Raw genomic sequence first — 17,800 nt, 5'->3', positions numbered from 1 at the left:
GGAAAATGGATATGATGAGAACCTCCAAAGTAGAATACATATAAGCATTAAGTTATTGTTTTATAAATTATCTAAAGTGTATGTGATTCTTCGGATCCATTCTCAGACACGTACTTACTTTGTGACCCTGGCCAAGTCCCTTAACTTCTGTCTGCCTCAGTTTCATCATGGGGATAACAATAGTACTTACCTCCTAGGATTGTTTCAAGGAAAAAAAAAACAAGAATTTTGTAAGGTACTTTGCAAATCTTAAAGTGCCATATAAACACTAGTTATAATTAGCTACTATTATTCTTAGTACCTTCTGCCTCCTTTTTCGTCATTCTGCCTCTCTAACAGAAAGGGAAAGAAGGCCACTCAAGACTGAGGGCCATTTTGTTTCTTTCCACACGTCATGAATTGCCATGGTCCAATAATTCATCACCCAGTGGCCAGCCTCTCTAATTATGAGCCTCTCTTTTATTAGTCAGGCTGGACCTCTGAAAGTCATCTCCTCATCTCCATCTGTCACTAGGACCACACACAAAACTGGCATACCCTTCGAGATCTGAGGGTAACTTGCATGCTGCCATGAAGCATCAGAGTAGCACAGGCCTGGACTTGTATGCATTTGTCATGTATTCTTTTGTATTAATGATATCTGCATATGTACCATATGCCCCATGAGATTATCAGCTTCATGGAAGCAGAAAGCATATCTTTTCTAAACTCCTTATCTCCCCTAGGACTTAGGACAAGGGTTGCTGTCCTTAGGAGACACTGAATTAATGTCCACTGAATTGAATCACTGAACACCCCAAGACACTGTGCTAGGCACTGTGAGACAATACAAAGATGGATAAGAACTGCTCCCTGCCCTCCCCGGGCCTGTACCAAGGGAAATCACAGCAGGAGCCACACTGAATTCCATATTCTGGGTATTGTTCCATAAATACATCGCCAACCTCTTCATCCTGTGTTGGAAATGATTAAACGATACAGTGTATTTGATATGACAATCTATTGCTTTAATAGAGCCCAGGGTAAGATAAGATTAAAAGAAATGCCACAAAGGAGAGAAGAAAAATCTTTCATCTCTAGAAAGTAATGAAGACAGACCCCAGATACGATAAAGGTCTGGCTCTAAGTGGTGGGATCAAATTATATAAGGCTATAATGAGCTTGACACAATTGGATTTCCATATGCAGCTCTCAGCACCCAGAGCTTCCCCAAAGCAATAAAAACCACCTTCTCCTATGGGGAGGGCAGAACATTGTTTGGATGTAAACATGCAGTTGGAGGGGAGAGAAGGACAGGAGCAAATTCTCTGAAGCAAGAAGCTTGTCTGGTTAAGAATGACTTTTAGAAACTTGACCAGCTGGGCAGATACAGAATGAATAGATTTCCCCCCCTCCCCCATCTCCCTCCTGTGTTTCTGCTTCCATTTCTCTGGCCTCTCTAGTCAGGGGGAGCATCTGAAAGAATGGAGCCAAGAAGGGGGCAGGTCATGGCCTAAGAATTGTTCCAGAGACTTAGAACCAGAAGGGACCTTAAAGGCCCTCTGGTCTGAACCCCTTGTTTTCTGTATAAGGAAACTGAGGCCCAAAGAGATTCAGTGGCTTCTCCAGGTCCCATAAACCATAACTGGGACAGAGGTGGGATTATTAACCCAGAGCAGCCCAGTACAATGGAAAGACTGGCTCTCAGAGGACCTGAGTTAAAATCCCATCTCTGTCCTTCCTGTCTGGGTGACCTTTCTGGCTTTCAGTCCCCTCACCTATAAAATGAAAATCAGGTTGGCCCAAAGGACTTCTGAGGTCCCGCCCAGCTCCCAATCTATGGTCTGAACCCAAGTCCAGTGAGCTTTCCGTGTGCCCTGCTGCCTTTAAAAGCCACACAACCTTCTACGCCTGTTTCACAGGATTCGTGGCCCAGTCCTTCCAGGCCATTGCCCTAGCCTAACCGATTCCTAGGGTCGGGAGGAAGACCTCCAGTTTCCATCAGTATTCCCAGGTTAGATGGATATTGGCAGACTCTTCCCTTAGATGGCCAAGGAAGAAAGGAGACCGTGAAAAGCTAAACCACTGGCCTGAATCTGTGTGGCTAGTCTTAGGCATCCCCTGGCTTACACCCTTGACTCTGTCTCTCCCCTTGTGGTTGAATTTATTTGCTGATTTGCTATAGCTCTGTTCTTTGGAGTTTCCCTTAGCTGACATGTTCCATCTTCTTCATACGGAGGCGATATGACTGGCGATTCACATTATTATTCCAGGAATGAGGATAGCTTTGGCTAAACCATCCACACTCTCTCGGCCGATCACTCAACACTGCCAAGACGTGTTATTTGTGAAGTAAATGTCCAAGGTCCAGGGTGCCAAGGCCAAGCCATGGCAAAGTTCTGTGACCTACTTGTTGATGGAACTGTGACTTTTGGCCTAATTTGCTTTGTTCCACTGTCCGATTAATGAGAAAACTCTTCCCAAAAGGCCCACTGAAGTTTTCTCCCCTGTCCCCCTGGGCCTACCCTAAACCCACTTCAGTCTCTGGGTAGTTCTTATCCCTAGTAAGTTTCTTGTTATTTGTCCTTCATTCTCAAAAAGGACCATGACATTGGGAGGTGATGTCATGACTTACACTGAATTGGATTTAAGTGAGGAAGGGCTGTGCAAAGTCACCAACCTCACTCTCTCCTCCAGAGCCATCTGGGTCCAGTGGCAAGATATACATCAGGATGACTGGAGATGGTCCCACATATTTAAGGCAATTGGGGTTAAGTGACTTGCCATAGGTCATACAGCTATTAAGTGTCTGAGGTGAGATTTGAACTCAGATCCTCCCAACTTTTGGGCCAGTGCTCTATCCACTGAACCACCTAGCTGCCCCAATAAGTTCCTAAATATTACTGGAACGGGTCATTATTATTTTCCTAACACTGGCCAAGGCAACATTCTCTGGGCTAATGGACAAATCATGGTATATGCCCTGCACTTCTCTTGGATGACACAAGCTCCTGGGTCCCTGGACTACTTTCAACAATTAACAACTGGTCAAACAGGACTAAGGATGGAGACAGCCCCGAGGTTGGGGGGGGGGGTGAAGAACAGGACAAAATGACTGAATCAAAACAAGCATTTTTTAAGTACATGCAAAATAAATACAAGGTAATTTGTAGGGAGTGGACCTTAAGAACTCAGGAGATTAGGAAAACCTTCATGGAGAATACTGAGCTTGAGCTGAGCTTTGAAGAAAGCTAGGGATTCTAAGATATTGGGGCAAAAAGAGAGGACATGGGGGAAGAGACAGGAGGTGGTTGGAGTGCCCTATGTGAGGAACAAAATGAAGGGCAGTTTGGCCAGATCGAGTGAAGGGAAGTGATGTATAATAATGCAGTCCCCTCCTGACCTAAGTCTCTGATTCAAGGCAGGTACAAGCTTCCTTAGAACCAGAGGGATGGACAAGATGACCCTTGGAAGGCCCTGTGAGTCTGGTGTTGTTGCTCTCCTGATTACAGCCATGAAGGAGTCTATTTAGTGGGGTGAATCTGGAGTCACCTGCTGAGTCCCAGAGTCTGAACTTGGGGCTATTTTACAATCTTTGGGGCCCTTTCCCTCAGCCCTTATCACCTCTCCCCCTTCTCCCCCAAAGACTCCTTCCCTCGCTGGCTTAATTCCTTAGTTGTGCTGCTGTCATGGTTACACTGATGAGGCTTATTAAGAAGGAAAAAAAGCAGCCAGTGTGTACCTTGTGTCATTCCCAATCCTGCCCAGTGGGAAGGGTGGACATTCCTCCAGGTCAGAAATCCTTAGGGCCAAGGTACATTTCAATGAATAAGAAGCTGGAGGAATCCTCAGCTGGGAGGTTTGGGGAGAAGTGCCTAGATAGACTTTTTAACATTCACCAGAGAAGTCAGTGTGATGAAGTCACATCCCTCCCTTTCTCCTGACAACCAGCATATGCAAATGCATGTGAATAAACTCAGAGATATATCCACAAGGCAAAGCTTCAACACTTTTGAGGGGAAGGGGTGGAAAGAAGAGAGGCAATCAGGGTTAAGTGACTTACCCAGGGTCACACAGCTAGTAAGTATCTGAGGCTAGATTTGAACTCAGGTCTTCCTGACTCCAGGGCTGCTGCTCTATCCACTGAACCACCTAGCTGCCTCCACATAGTCTTCTTTCATTAAAAACATACACTAATTGAGTGCCTACTATGAGGCTAGTGTGAGGGCCAAATTTAATATATGGAGAGTTAATTGGGTGACTCGCCAAAATATTGAGGTCCCGGAAATAATGAGGGACCTCTAGGTTCAAAGCTCCGTTCCCTCTGAACTGCCTTTTTATATATTTCTCCCAGGCCAATAAGAAAGGAGCCTTACAGCTTCTTTTCCACAAAAGGATCAGATTTTATTACTTGGGAATTAATGAAACAACAAAGGTGAAATTAATAAAAATCAAAGATAAGGAAATAGGGAAAAAGAAATACAGATAAATTCTCCTAACCTAAGTCTATACAATCCCCAGCTCATTTCTAATTAAACTAATTCAAAGGAATGTAGGCTTTTGTGTTCACTCACCACACCTGGGACATCTGCTACTTGCTCTCGAGCCACCAGGAAGGCCGAGGAGGGAGAGAGGAGCCAGTGTTCTGGAAGCCTCCCAGAAGTGACTCAGCCTCCCCTCAGCAAGCGTTCAATCTTCCTCCCCCAAAAGGGGAGGGTCTCCTTCAAAAACTGCCTATGGAGAGGTTTCTCCTTCTGACCTCAGTAGCATATGTAACTTCAGGGTGGGCCAGGTGTGGCCCCTCCCAAATGAGTCAACTAAACTCCAATAATTTTTACCACACTAGCACTATGCTAGGCACTGGAGGGAGATACAAAGAAGCATGGTGGTTCCTCAGGGACCTTGAAATCTAGCTGGGGAGATAAGCCATATGTGTAAAACACCTGCAGTGCATGCTAATAGATAAAAAGGGCCATTTTAAGTGGTGCTTCAGTTCCACTCAGGTCAACATTCCAATCGTCCATTGCTATACTAGGCACCAAGCAATAAAGACAACATGAAGAAGCCCCTGCCCTGAAGAAAAATAAGAGTTGGGGAGGGGGGATTCCAGAGAAGAAAGATCACTTAAAACAGGGTGATCAGTGGATATATTCTAGACCAATAAGCTCCCTGAGGACAGGGACTCTTTGGCACTTAGCACAGTACCTAGCACATAGTAGGTACTTAATAAATGTTTATTAACTGTCCTATTTCTGTCTTTGTATCCCCAGCCCAGATTTCTTTTCTTTTCTTTTCTTTTTTTTTTTTTTTGGTCCAGACTTAACCAGATAATAGTGAAATCCCAATGTGGAAACTCTCTTCACCAAGACAGGCAACTCTACAATTCTAAGAACTTTCTAAGGTACCCAGGATCACATAGCTAGTGTGTATCAGGGGCAGGTTTTTCTGACTCTGAGGCTGACCAGGGTTCTCATGCTAGGCCACCTCTCATGCCAGGTCTATAACAGATGCTTAATAAATGCTTGTTGCATTGAATTGAATAACTACTAAACCAGTCATACTGACATATAAGAATAATAGTTCCCATTCACTTGATACTTTATAGTTCACAAAGTACTTTTCAAAAGACAACCTTGGACGGATACTTAGGAGTATATTTACTAAGCTTCACCGGAGACTACATGAATTTAACTATAAAACATTATTTGCAGAAATAAAGATAGACCTCAATATTTAGAGAAACATTAATTGTTAGTGGATAGGTTGAGCTAATGTAATATTAAAAATGACAATACTAACTAAATTAACTTACTTATTCAGTACTATATCAAACTCCCAAAGAATATTTTATAAAATTAGAAAAATTAGTAACAAGATTCCTATGGAAGAACAAAAGGTCAGGAAACTAAAGGTTTATAATGAAAAAAAGTGGGAAGGAAGGGGATCTATCAGTACCAGATTTTATACTGTACTATCAAGCAGTAATCCTTTAAAAAAACTTGGTACTGGTTTTAAAAAGAGAAAAGTCAGGGGCAGCTAGGTGGTACTAGTGAATAAACCACTGGCCCTGGATTCAGGAGGACCCGAGTTCAAATCCAACCTCAAACACTTGACACCCACTAGCTGTGTGACCCTGGGCAAGTCACTTAACCCTCATTGCCCTGCAGAGAGAGAGAGAGAGAGAGAGAGAGAGAGAGAGAGAGAGAGAGAGAGAGAGAGAGAGAGAGAATCAGTAGAACTCATTAGGTATACAACATACAGAAACAAACAGTAGCAGTGTTTGATAAGCCAAAAGAACCCAGTTATTGATAGAGGAATGACTCATTATTTGACAACAGCCTGGGAGAAATTAGGCTTCACTTCACCCCATACAAGATAATCTCTAAATGGATGCATGACCTAGATATAAAAGGTCGTGTCAAAAACAAATGAAAAGGAGAAAGGAAGAAATTACTTTTTGGATCTATGGGTCTATGACTAAATAAGAAATCAAGATAAAATAGATAAATATTATTATTGTCATCATCACACTGTTTGAGGCAGACTAGCATGAAAGCAAATGCACAGAAGTGAGAAAGTACAGGAGAAGGGCTTTGAATACCACAAAAAGATATTTAGACTTTATTCAGTTAACAATAGGAAGCCACTAAAGATTTTAAGGCAGGGGGACAAGACAGATCCATGTTTGTACAAAAGGATCACTCTATCAAAGATATGAATAAATGGGAGACAAATAAATGGGAGAAGAACGGCATGAGGGGAAACAAGACCTCTTCTGACTTTAAGCCCAGTAACCCTTTCACACTAAAACAAAGGGAGACACAGGCTTCTAGTACATATGTATATGGCATCAAACAAATGTGAATGACCTTGTATAATCATCATCATCGTCATTATTTATATAGCTATTTAAAATTTGCAAAGCACTGTACATGTTATTTCAGTTTATCCTAATAACAGCACTGTGAGGTAGATGTTATTATTATCATCCCCATTTGACAGATGAAGAAACTGAGGCTGAAAAAGATTAAGTGACTTGCCCAAGGTCACACAGATAGTAAGTATCTAAGATGGGATTTGAACTCAGGTCTTCCTGACTCCAGACCAAACATTGTATCCACTCCATGTCAAACACTGTATCCACTCCATGTCAAACACTGTATCCACACCAAGAACTTCCTTCCCTAAGCCCACATAAAGGTAGAATGTAAGTATATTAAAATTCTTCAGTGATTAAGTGCAATATCTGAGCTGCCCACTAGGTAGGGTTCTACTTGAGCCACCAGCCCAGTACTCTCATCAGTCTCTGGCAAAATCATGGGATAGCTTTCTTAAAAGGTTGAAATATGCCCTCTGATCCCCAAAGGATGCTCAGCCTGAAGATAAATAGACTGCTTTATACACCATCCAGTCAGTGACTTTGAGTGGTAGCAGTGACCAGATCTTACATTTAGTTCAGAAAAGGAAATGGAATATTACTCAAAATACTAAAATATTTTGCTCTATGATCTGTCCACAACTCCAGAGTCCCCACTTCATTTGTCTGGGATCTCCTCCCTCTGCTGATGACTCCCTGTATATGCACAGGACTCTGATAATCAACTACTGTGATCACATAGTTTATTGAGCACAGCCAAAAAAAAAGTGTTGTATATACTCACCTCTCAGTCTCCTAAACCTTCTCCTGCTTGCTCTCCCAGATCTTCAGAGTGAGAATTCCCAAACCACCCATAGCCATAATAAACGAATAAAGAAAGATCATGGGAGGGTGGGGGAGGAAGCAACCTTTCTTCTGTGTAATTTAAGATTCTAAATGTGGATTCTAATATGTTCCCCCAGTTTTGGGGGAAACTGACTAAAATCACTGATAAAACAAGTTTAGGTTTTTAAGGGTTTATTGAAAAATAGAAAGAAAAAGATTGAGAACAGAATTCCAACAGCCTGGCATTCCTATCTTTCCTCAAATTTCCTGTGAAGTCCTCTGCCACCACCACCACCACCACCATCAAGTCAGGAACCCAAAAGAGAGAGACCTCTCCGCGCAGGCTCCCTTTCCTCCTTCCTGTCTCCTCCCAGAAAATAGGAGGCTCCTCAAGTTGATTGGCTGGTAGCCTTGATAGACAGCACCCATGAGTAAAGGTCATTTCCTGACGCCAAGGAAAAGCCACAATGCCTCTGAGGCATTTTCCTCATGGCGGAGCTTTCCCACAGCAAGTCTCCAGTAGGTGGTATCATTCAAATCATTACACTTCTCAAGACTATAAAGCAGACAAGATAGTGTTGGAAACCATTGTCCGCTTCTCAGCTTATTATTAGTCCAAATGAATTCACAGTAGCTGACATATTGGTACTTGGGATGCTCTTTTGTCAAAGTTCCTATCTCTACCCTACCTCTGCCCAATATCATCATCTCTTTCATAGCTCAGATCTCTGGCATCTTCAGTGTCTGGCCAATAAAGTCTGGCAACAGCAGCATGAGCAGAAATGGCTACCCATACCCTGTCATGTAGCCAGTCCTGTACAACAACATGTTTGGACCATACCCTGTCCTAGACTACATTCCGAGACCTCCACTCCGAAGGGAAGGGACTCACCCTCACACATGACTACAGCATCATGAGAGCAGCCTTGGTCCTGTGTAAACTGGCCCTTAATGATCTCAGTGTCTCTCTTGTTGTCTTTCTCAATTACAGAAAGCCCGCCTTGCCAGGATCCGTGTGGCCAAGACCGGTAGTTCCAATGCCTACCTGCACAGCAAGAGGAATGGTCTTCTCAACGAAGCCTTGGAGCTGACAGTCAGTATCTTGGGATTGGAGGGAAGGGATAGGGAAATGGGAGAGGAGAGAAAAAAGCTGTGGTTTTCTTACACCCCCTGAGCCCTAGGTCTTTCTTATAGCCTACCCCTCTCAGGTAAGGAGTGATATTTCTGACCTTTCCTCAGGCATCAGATCTACCAGATTCAACTTATTATAACCATCACCTCCAACACACATACACACACACACACACACCCCTTAAAGAGAGTAAGTTTTCTGGGCTGCCCGGTTTGAGATGAATTTGAAGAACTCTGACTACCTGTCTCTTAAGACTTAATTTCCAGATCTCACTTCATAGCTTCCCATCAAAGGGCATTGAGCATAAGTAGACCCGACTCTTGAGGGAGACACTATCCCCAAATCTCTTCCCCTCTCATCAAGCCACCAAATACTTATTAAACCCCTACAGATTGCCAACCACTGTGCTAGATGGGGATACAAAGGCAAAAGTGAAACAACTCCTGCCTTCAGAGAGCCTACAATCTAATGGGGGAGGGGGAGACAACATGCATAGAGAGGTGCATTCAGAGTGTGAAGCAAGTATATACAGGTTCACCTTGGCAGGGGAGGAGCACCAGGAGAAGCCTCATGAAGATGGTGGTCCTTAAACGGAATCTGGACGACCAGGATTTCAACAGGTGGAGATGAGGAGGGAGTGCACTCCAGGCACAGGGGACAGCCTGTACGAAGGCTCACGGAGAAGGAAGATGGGGCATCACGTGGGAGGCACAGATGGCGCTCAGAGGGTGTGCAGTAAAACTCCAGCATGATTCAGATTTCACTAGGTGTGCCAAGAATCTCCTCCCTCCGCCCCAAGGCTTCCTCACTCACCAGCCCCCTTTCCCAACTGCAGTTTGCTGCTTGCTTTTCCCAGCTTGGTCTCTGGAAGGTCACACAATTGCAGTCTTGAGGAAGTACAGAAAAAGGAGAGCAAGGAGGTTCGAGAAGGGAAAGAGACTCAAAGGAATCCCATGGATTGGTGGCCGGACCGTTCAGTAGTCCTTCTTTGTTCTATGGGGCACAATTCCCCAAAGTAAAAAATACCGTATGGCGAAGGAGGGAAAAAAGCACGAGTGACAGGCTTAAATCTTGGCCGATCCAAAGCTGTGTAACACCACACCTGGGTAGCTAGCACTTTATTTGTTATCCTCCTCACCCCTGCTTCCTGAGCCAAAGCAGTAAGTGGGGTGGGTGCTATTGAAACCTGAACATAAGGGGGCAGCTAGGTGGCACAGTGGATTCACCAGCCCTGGATTCAAGAGTACCTGAGTTCAAATGTGGCCTTAGACACTTGACACTTACTAGCTGTGTGACCTTGGGCAAGTCACTTAACCCCCATTGCCCCACAAAACAAACAAACAAAAAGAAACCTGAACATACCCTTCAAGTCCACAATTTCCTGTCACCCAAAGAAGGGCCCGCACTGTTCTCTCCCTGCCTTATTTTGTCTCTTCCCTTATCCCAGGGTTCCCCGGAGGATGAGCACCTGACCAAGACCACATCACTCATTGAGAGCCAGCATCACCACCTGCTGCACTGCCTGGAGAAAACTACTGTAAGTCTCCCCCTCCTCCCCCCTTATCCATCCCTCCCAGCTATCAACTTCCCTCCTCCTAAAGGTATACCCTTAGTCTCAAGCCCAGCCCCAGATTCTAGGTGTGGCCTGTCCTTCTACAGACCAATATGAGGCCAGGGAATGGTAGGAAATTAACCATCCTCTCCCTCCCCACCATCACTCCATGCTCCCCACCTCCCTACCCTGAACTCTACATGCCATTATCTCAAAGCACTGAGTCACATGGTGGCAACTCTGCCATTACATACCTAACAGAGGAGGGGAAGAGAGCATTAACTTGGTGTAATACAATAGAGCTCTGGACCTGGGTTCAAATCCAGCCTTGGCCACTTATCGGCTGAGAGGCCTTGGGCCTTTAATTCTCTGAACTTCAGTTTTCTTATCTGAAAGATACAGATAATGGCATTTTTCCTACCAAACTCAGAGAGTTTCTGTGAGAATCAAGAGGGATGAGGCATATAAAGCAATGAAATAAATGCTCGGTAAATGTGAGAAGCTAAGCTATTATTATCTCCCAATTACAAGTGACTTGTCAGGGCCTGGGCTCTCAGATAAGGCAGGAACTTACCTCCTATTCCAGCTCCACATTCCCAGCCAACGGGAGTTATGGGGCAGGCTATACGCTATCACGGCATGACTGATCTCCAACTCTAATGGGCTGACACATCGCCCTCCAAGTAGATGCTACTGAGCCACCCCCCTCCCTATCTCCTCACTACCAACAGTGTGCCATACTTGGACTAGACAGCAACAACTCTGCACCACTCTCCCTGCATCCAGGAGAGGCCTTACTCGGTGCTTTTTGGCTAGGTCCCTCCACCCACATGCAGGGTGCTGGGAAATAGAAGGAGATTTCCAATTGAAGATCAGTACTACCGTTTCACCTATCCCAAGGAATGGTTGAAGCCCCTGGAGGGCTAATGAGGCAATACCAAGACCTGGGTTAGGGGGCCCTAGCCAGAATGAGCTGGAATGAGCCGAATAGGATGGAAACATCCACACTAAACATTCCAGAGCTCTCTGGTACCTTCCTTTCCCCAGACTGAATGTCAGCATGTCATAGAGGCTTTCTGAGAAAGACCATCTAACCCTCTCGGGCCAGAGGGAATGCGCTTTAAATGTGCACTCTGGGGGCGGCATGTGAACCCCATAGAGGTTTCCGAATTGGGAAGCCTGAAGCAAATCCTGAAGTTTCCAGGCCTCACCAAAGACTTCTTCCCTTGCCCCAGAGGACTGCATTTGCATGTCTCATGAGGCCCCTGGGATTCTCCTCCAGGACTTGGAACAATGCTCAAAGGACAGGCTCAGGCCTAACTGCCCTTTCAAACTTGCATGTGCTGGATGGAATGTGGACATCTCAGAGGGGAACGAGGGAAGAGGGGGGATTGTTTGGGTTGAAGGGCTGGAATGTTGGGATTAAGAAGATGGGAAGTTGGAACTAAGGATAAGATGTTGGGATTTGAGGGGGCAGAATGCCGGGCTTGAAAAGTGGAATGTTGGGGCCTGTGGAAGTTGAGGGGTGGAATGCCAGGATTGAAGGTGGAATGTCAGAGTTGAGCTTGGGAATGCTGGAATGTACAATCAATGGTGTTTTTATCTTCTGTTGGCATGTTGTCCTGTAGGGGTTGTCCTATCTTGTGGATGATCCCCTGTTATCTGTACGAACTTCCACCATCAAGGTAGAGCCTTTTAAAAATTCAATTCCTGTTTTTTCTCTCTGATTCCTGTGGCGTATGTGGACTGTTCTCTTTCTATCACTTGGTCGGTTTCCTTGCATGTGCTGTCACTTCTCCCCTCCTGCCCCCGGGGCTTGTCCTGCCCTCTGCTATCACTACCAGCACCAGCCCAGGCTTCCAATTCTCTGTGCAGATCTACTCAGCAGCCTTTCTCCTCCAACCTTGTCCTTCTACCTTGCTGGGGGCGTGGCGGGGGTGGTTGAACACGGCACTTGTCTCGGTATCCTGTGAGTGTCCGTGTGCCTTATCTGTCTGTGCCACCTCCTTCATTCTCCGGGGACTCCTGGTGTGGGTTGCTCCGATGTGACCTCTCCTCTTTCACCCTGGCAGCCTTACCAGGCCACAGACTCCCCCAGGGCATCCTTTAGCCTTCATGAGGTGTCCTTGTCCATAGGCTCCTGGTTTGTCCACTTCTCTTTCTGACTCCAATCAGGAGGACCCTAGTCATCTTCTAAGGTTCTCCCCCCATGAGAGTGTTTGACTTTAAGGAGTCCCCGTGCTCTCCTCACTAATAGCCCCACACCTTTCCCCTTCCCCTCTCAAAACACCTATATTAGGAAAGCATATCCCTATTGCAGTCATAGGGAGTAGACTCCAAGTGCTTTAGTTTATGAGCAATATGGAAATCTTTGGGTCTCCCCCTTCAATGACAATAATGGCAAACATTTATTAAACACCTACTATGTAGAAGCCATTGTTCTAGAGGGAGCAAAGAAGTGTGAAGCCCCAAGCAACCTATCTCCAGCCCTGGTGAGGTTACCATTCCCTAGTGCTGACCAAGCCGCTGTGCTGGTCCACTGATTCCCCCAGCCTAGGCCCCCACACTGAAGCTCCTATGTCCTCCAACACCCAAGAGTAAGCTCTGACTCATAATCATTCAGATACAGTTATAACTGTATACCCCTAACACCCTCCTGAACCACAACTCCAGAAGGAGGACCCAACACAACCCTACTATCATACCCCACCCCACTGTGATAGCCACGGCTGGCAAGATGATTCTTTCTTTTCCTCTCTCAAAGCCTGTGGGATGTTCCCTTTCTTGAGTGTTCGTCTGTGCTCCAGTCTCCTGGGGGCCTACCCCTACAAAGCCCAGGACGAGACCCTGCAGTTTACGTGTGAGGGGAATTCATCCCCTCCCTCCCACCTCCTCTTCCCACACGCTTCTCTGTCCTTCCCAACAGAACCATGAGTTTATCGATGAGCAAATGTTTGAGCAGAACTGCATGGAGAGCTCGATGCAGAACTACCCGTCCACAAGAAGCCCATCGTTGTCCAGCCACACAGGCCTAACCACCACCTGCTGCTCCCGTCGAAGCAAGAAGACCACCCACCTGCCCAATTCCAACCTGCCTGCCACCCGCCTGAGGAGCATGCAAGAGCTCAGTACCATCCACATCCAGGGCAGTGAGCAGCCCTCACTCACAACCAGGTGAGTGTGTCCCATCCTACGTCCTCACACAGGAGTCTCAGCTGAGAAGCCACCGGCTTAGATCATCCCGTGTCCTCCCTCCCTCTCCTTATGGGCTCTAGCCCAAGAGCATCCATGATAGGAGGTGGCTGTAGGGATCGGAGTGAGAAACCAGGAAGGCTATATTGAGGCTGCAAGGTAACCAGACATTGGCGGGAGAGTAGAAAACGAGAGTTTTCCTCTAGGGAAAATAGTATTATTATAGTCAACTCTTATTTACTTAACAATAGCTGGTATTTCAATAACACTTTAAAGTTCACAAAGCACTTGCTTCACAACAATCCTGGAAGGTAGATGTTATTATCCCCATTTCTAGATTAGGAACCTGAGGCTGAGGCCCAGGACTCCTTCCAGGCCACACAGCTAGTGTCTGAGTCAGGATCTGAACTCAGATCTTACTGACTCCAAGCCCAGCATTCTTATCTGCTGTACTACCAGTTGAGTCTCCGTGATCTGATCAGTATTCCCTGCCAATGCAGACCACACTCCTCTGTCCTGATAGGGAGCCAGTAAGAGCGTGTGACAAAGAACCCCTTCATAGTCCTTTCTGAACTAAGCTTCAGATGACACACTCTGGAATTTGAACTGACAAGCCTTTTGAGCCCGGTAGGACCTGCAAGAGCTAGTACTGCCCTGGCCTGACCTTCAGGAACTCCACAAGGAGGGGCAGCTAGGTGGCGCGGTGGATAGAGCACCAGCCCTGGATTCAGGAGGACCTGAGTTCAAATCCGGCCTCAGACACTTAACACTTACTAGCTGTGTGGACCCTAGGCAAGTTACTTAACCCCAATTGCCTCATCAAAAAAAAAAAAAAAAAAAAAAGGAACTCCACAAGGAGACATCACAATAGAACTTTAGTGGCAGATTTGGAGCTGATCAACAACCGATTCTGAATCAAGGCATGACTCTCCATCCCCACCCCTTAGTGCTCTGTATACATCTTGGACAAGGGGAGAAAAGATTAAGAAAGCAGGACATTAGTCTTGTGTCATCACGTGTAGGAAATTCCCCTCAGCCTGGCACCTTCTCTCATTTAGTCTTGAAGAACTGTCCAGGGGCATCAAGGAGCTAAGTGGACTTGGCCATGTTCTTGTAGTCAGTCTGTTATGTATTTTTTTTCCCAGTAACCATTACTTTGGGGACCTTCTGAGTTCTGTTCAGCTCCAGGAATGGGGTCAAATAAAAGCTACCATGAGTAAGAAACCTGGGAGTTTGAGGGAGCCCTGGGTGGAGAGAAAGGGGTAGCCCCTTAATCCTTTTTTCTATCTACCCTAGTCGTTCCAGCCTTAATTTGAAAGCAGATGATGGACTGAGACCCAACTGCAAAGGATCCCAGATCACTACAGCCATCATCAGCATCCCCACCCCGCCAGCACTGACCCCAGAGGGGGAGAGCCGACCACCACCATCTAGCCCTGGTTCCACCACGAACATTCCCCCAATAGGCAGCAACATCGTCAAGGTCTCTGCCTTGTAAAGCCACTGAGGGAAGGGCTGGTGGAAGGGCTGGCAGGAGGGATGGGGAGGTGAAGGGAGCCTGTTGGCCCAGGCTGTTCCCTTCTCCTTCCCCTGCCGCTCCTGTCTGTCCTGGTTGTACCCCTCACACTGAAACTGTGCCTGCAAGCAGGAAGGAGACACTACTGCAGCCGCTGCCACAGGGGACAGAGCCCCGGGCTCTGGAGACACACAGAGGCAGGGCAGGAAGGCAGGGGACAGGGACCTGGGGAGGGGCCGTGTGCCAGGCCAGGGCCTGGCGGGGTGTGGTGGGGGGGGAGCCTCAGATCAAACTAATGATTGTTTCTGGAGACCCCAGCGAGGAAAACCCAAGAACGAGAGCGCAGCACAGAGGCCAAGAAATCACATGCAAAACAGGAAGGAAATATTAACACTGTGTATTTAAGCACCTTTTTCAAGGCTTTTAATGGATAATATTTATTCATGGGACATGACTGAAAAAAAAAAAGGTGGAAAACAAAGCAGAAAAACAACAGATTTTTGTGAAATGTTTTTCTCCATGGACCCAATACCTTTAACTAAACCAAAACAATGCATTTTATGAGGTTTTTTTTTTTTCCTCCTTTTATAACGAAAGGCTTTAGGCCAAGATGTCAGTTGTTACTGAGTTTTCTCTCCTTCCCCCACCTCAGGTGGGCGAATCTGGGCCACCAAGCCTACTGAAGCCTGAGTGACCCACACAGTAGCCATGTGACCACACTGCAGCTCTTGCTCTCTGCAAGTCTATCTTTCTGTCTCCTCGTCTCTTTGTTACCTGGTCACTGCCTCTCCCTCTGTCTCTGTTCAGCTGTCTCTTTCCACGGCTCTCAGTTCAGCCTGGGTTCCTGAACGGCCTTCTTGGTCACTGCAGTACAACTGTACATGGTAAATTCCACCTGCTAGTCAATGTGAAATGTGCAGGGGGAAAAAAATGAGGGGGAAAGCCAAGAGACAAGATGACAATTCCTAAGTCATCAGCCCCACTGGTATTTCCGAAGTTGTGAATGCAACCAAATTCATTAGCCTAGGAACTTGAAAAAGGAAAAAAATCAGAGAATCTCATATCCAGATGAATACCAAATAAGAAAAGATGGAAGAGACACTCCACGGAGTATGAAGACAACCTTGCTCTCTCCTCTTCTTCTACTGGTACTGACTGTGCAGTCTGTCTAGTCCAAAGCCAGGAGCCTCTGGGCAAATTCCCCTAGACCATACCTGACCTGGTCAAGGGCCTAGGATATAGTCAACTGGTTTGCACATCAGAGAACCTGACTTAATAGCTGATCAAGGCTGGCCATGTGTTCTCCGGAATGCTTTATGGTGTGGGAATCTAGATAATTCATAGCTGGTCTGTCCAGCACCAAGCAGTGTTAACAGGTAAAGGGCTGATGTCCGTCCCTCTGAGCACATATAAAGATCGCTTTTCCTTGTAAACCTGGGCACCACTTTTATGAAATAGGATTAGGGGCAATATCCCCCTATCCATCTCTATCACTTTCAGCAGAAAGGAGTGGATTAGCCAATCCACTACAATCAGACCTTTCCCTGAGTTTGGGGCTTGATAAACTCATCCTTCCTAACCCCTGGACTCCCTACCTCATGACCACTAATTCAGCCTGGACTCTGAAGGATTGAGATGGTCATGTTATCTCCTAGACCCCTTGGGGCTGCTCAGCAATTCCTTAAACCCTGTTGTCCAGCTAAGTGGTTTTCATCCATGCAGTTCTCCTGCCTCAGCTCTCTGTAGATAACATTTCACTGGTCAAGAACCTAAATTCATCCTCGTCAGGTCTCCCCATGACCCTGGCCCAACAGGCCCTTTACAAGGGGTTTCCGAGTTAGTACCTAATCACAGGCAACAAAGAGCTTCAGATAGGGCAAAGGAGAGGGAGCCTTTCCAACCTCATCTCATCATGTACCGATTGGGCACTCGCTGGTCCTGGCCTCGGGAGCCTTCCCCAATATGGGAAGGAGATGGTTCCTGCCTTCAGTGAGCTTGTCTCGGTGGGAAAATAAATATTACTGTGCAGCTGTGGACCATGGATATATATATACATCAGAGTAGCCACACAAACCTGAACACACTCAATTATCAGTGCTTAAAATTTACTGCATAAAGGTACGTCCTCATTGGAGAAAAGCAATGGACTGGGTTGGCATACAGAGTAAGACGATCTTAAAGAGGGCAAGTAGTAACTCTGCTTGGTTTTTAAGGGCAGAAACCATTCCAGAGGTCCAGTACTTGAGCTAGTTGCTCGGAGAGGAAAAGGTTTAGGTAAAAGAGACTGACCCTTCATCCAACCAATACAAAGTATAACCCTTCCCTGCCTCAGTAAATTTCAAGTTGTTGTGGCCAGCCTCCTAGTGACGATCACCTCTGCAGCAGGTAGGCTGGTCCTCAGTGCCTAGTCTGATACCAGGCCCATTCTTGAAGCCTTCAAGCTGTTCTGGAAAAGCCTTTGAGATCATAGGCTAATCTCCATCTCATGAGGAGGCATCAGAATAGTATTTTCATGAAGGCTAATCAACAATTAAGTCATACTGGTGGGTCACAGCGATCCATCCGACCCAAGGATCTTTTCTCATTGTAGAAGCAAAGGCTGTTTTGTATGAGAACACCTAGAGAACTGATAGAAGTTAAAGTGGGTTTGGAGGAGAGTTCTCCCTCCCAACAAATGGCCCTAAAAGGTTTGAGATGCCCCCAGGTACCTTTAAAGGCTGTTGTGAC

General features: G+C 46.2%; 1 protein-coding gene across 5 annotated transcripts in view; it reads left to right on the top strand.

Annotated features, from left to right (window-relative positions):
- Positions 1-15,654, top strand: part of KCND3 (potassium voltage-gated channel subfamily D member 3) — a 320,209-nt gene extending 304,555 nt beyond the window's left edge. For 4 of the 5 annotated variants that reach the window (XM_043963883.1, XM_043963878.1, XM_043963879.1 and 1 more), the window contains 5 exons: positions 8,673-8,774; positions 10,261-10,350; positions 11,994-12,050; positions 13,292-13,539; positions 14,854-15,654. In XM_043963883.1, coding sequence (XP_043819818.1) covers positions 8,673-8,774; positions 10,261-10,350; positions 11,994-12,050; positions 13,292-13,539; positions 14,854-15,055 — 699 coding nt within the window. In that variant the 3' untranslated portion in view covers positions 15,056-15,654. The remainder of the gene's footprint in view (positions 1-8,672; positions 8,775-10,260; positions 10,351-11,993; positions 12,051-13,291; positions 13,540-14,853) is intronic. The other variant, XM_043963884.1, reaches the window with a different exon arrangement.
- Positions 15,655-17,800: the final 2,146 nt, after the last annotated feature.

Source organism: Dromiciops gliroides, chromosome 4 (assembly GCF_019393635.1).
Source record: "Dromiciops gliroides isolate mDroGli1 chromosome 4, mDroGli1.pri, whole genome shotgun sequence".
Taxonomy (NCBI): Eukaryota; Metazoa; Chordata; class Mammalia; order Microbiotheria; family Microbiotheriidae; genus Dromiciops; species Dromiciops gliroides.
Note: the sequence above shows the minus strand (reverse complement) of the source record. Positions and strands in the feature narration are given on the sequence as shown.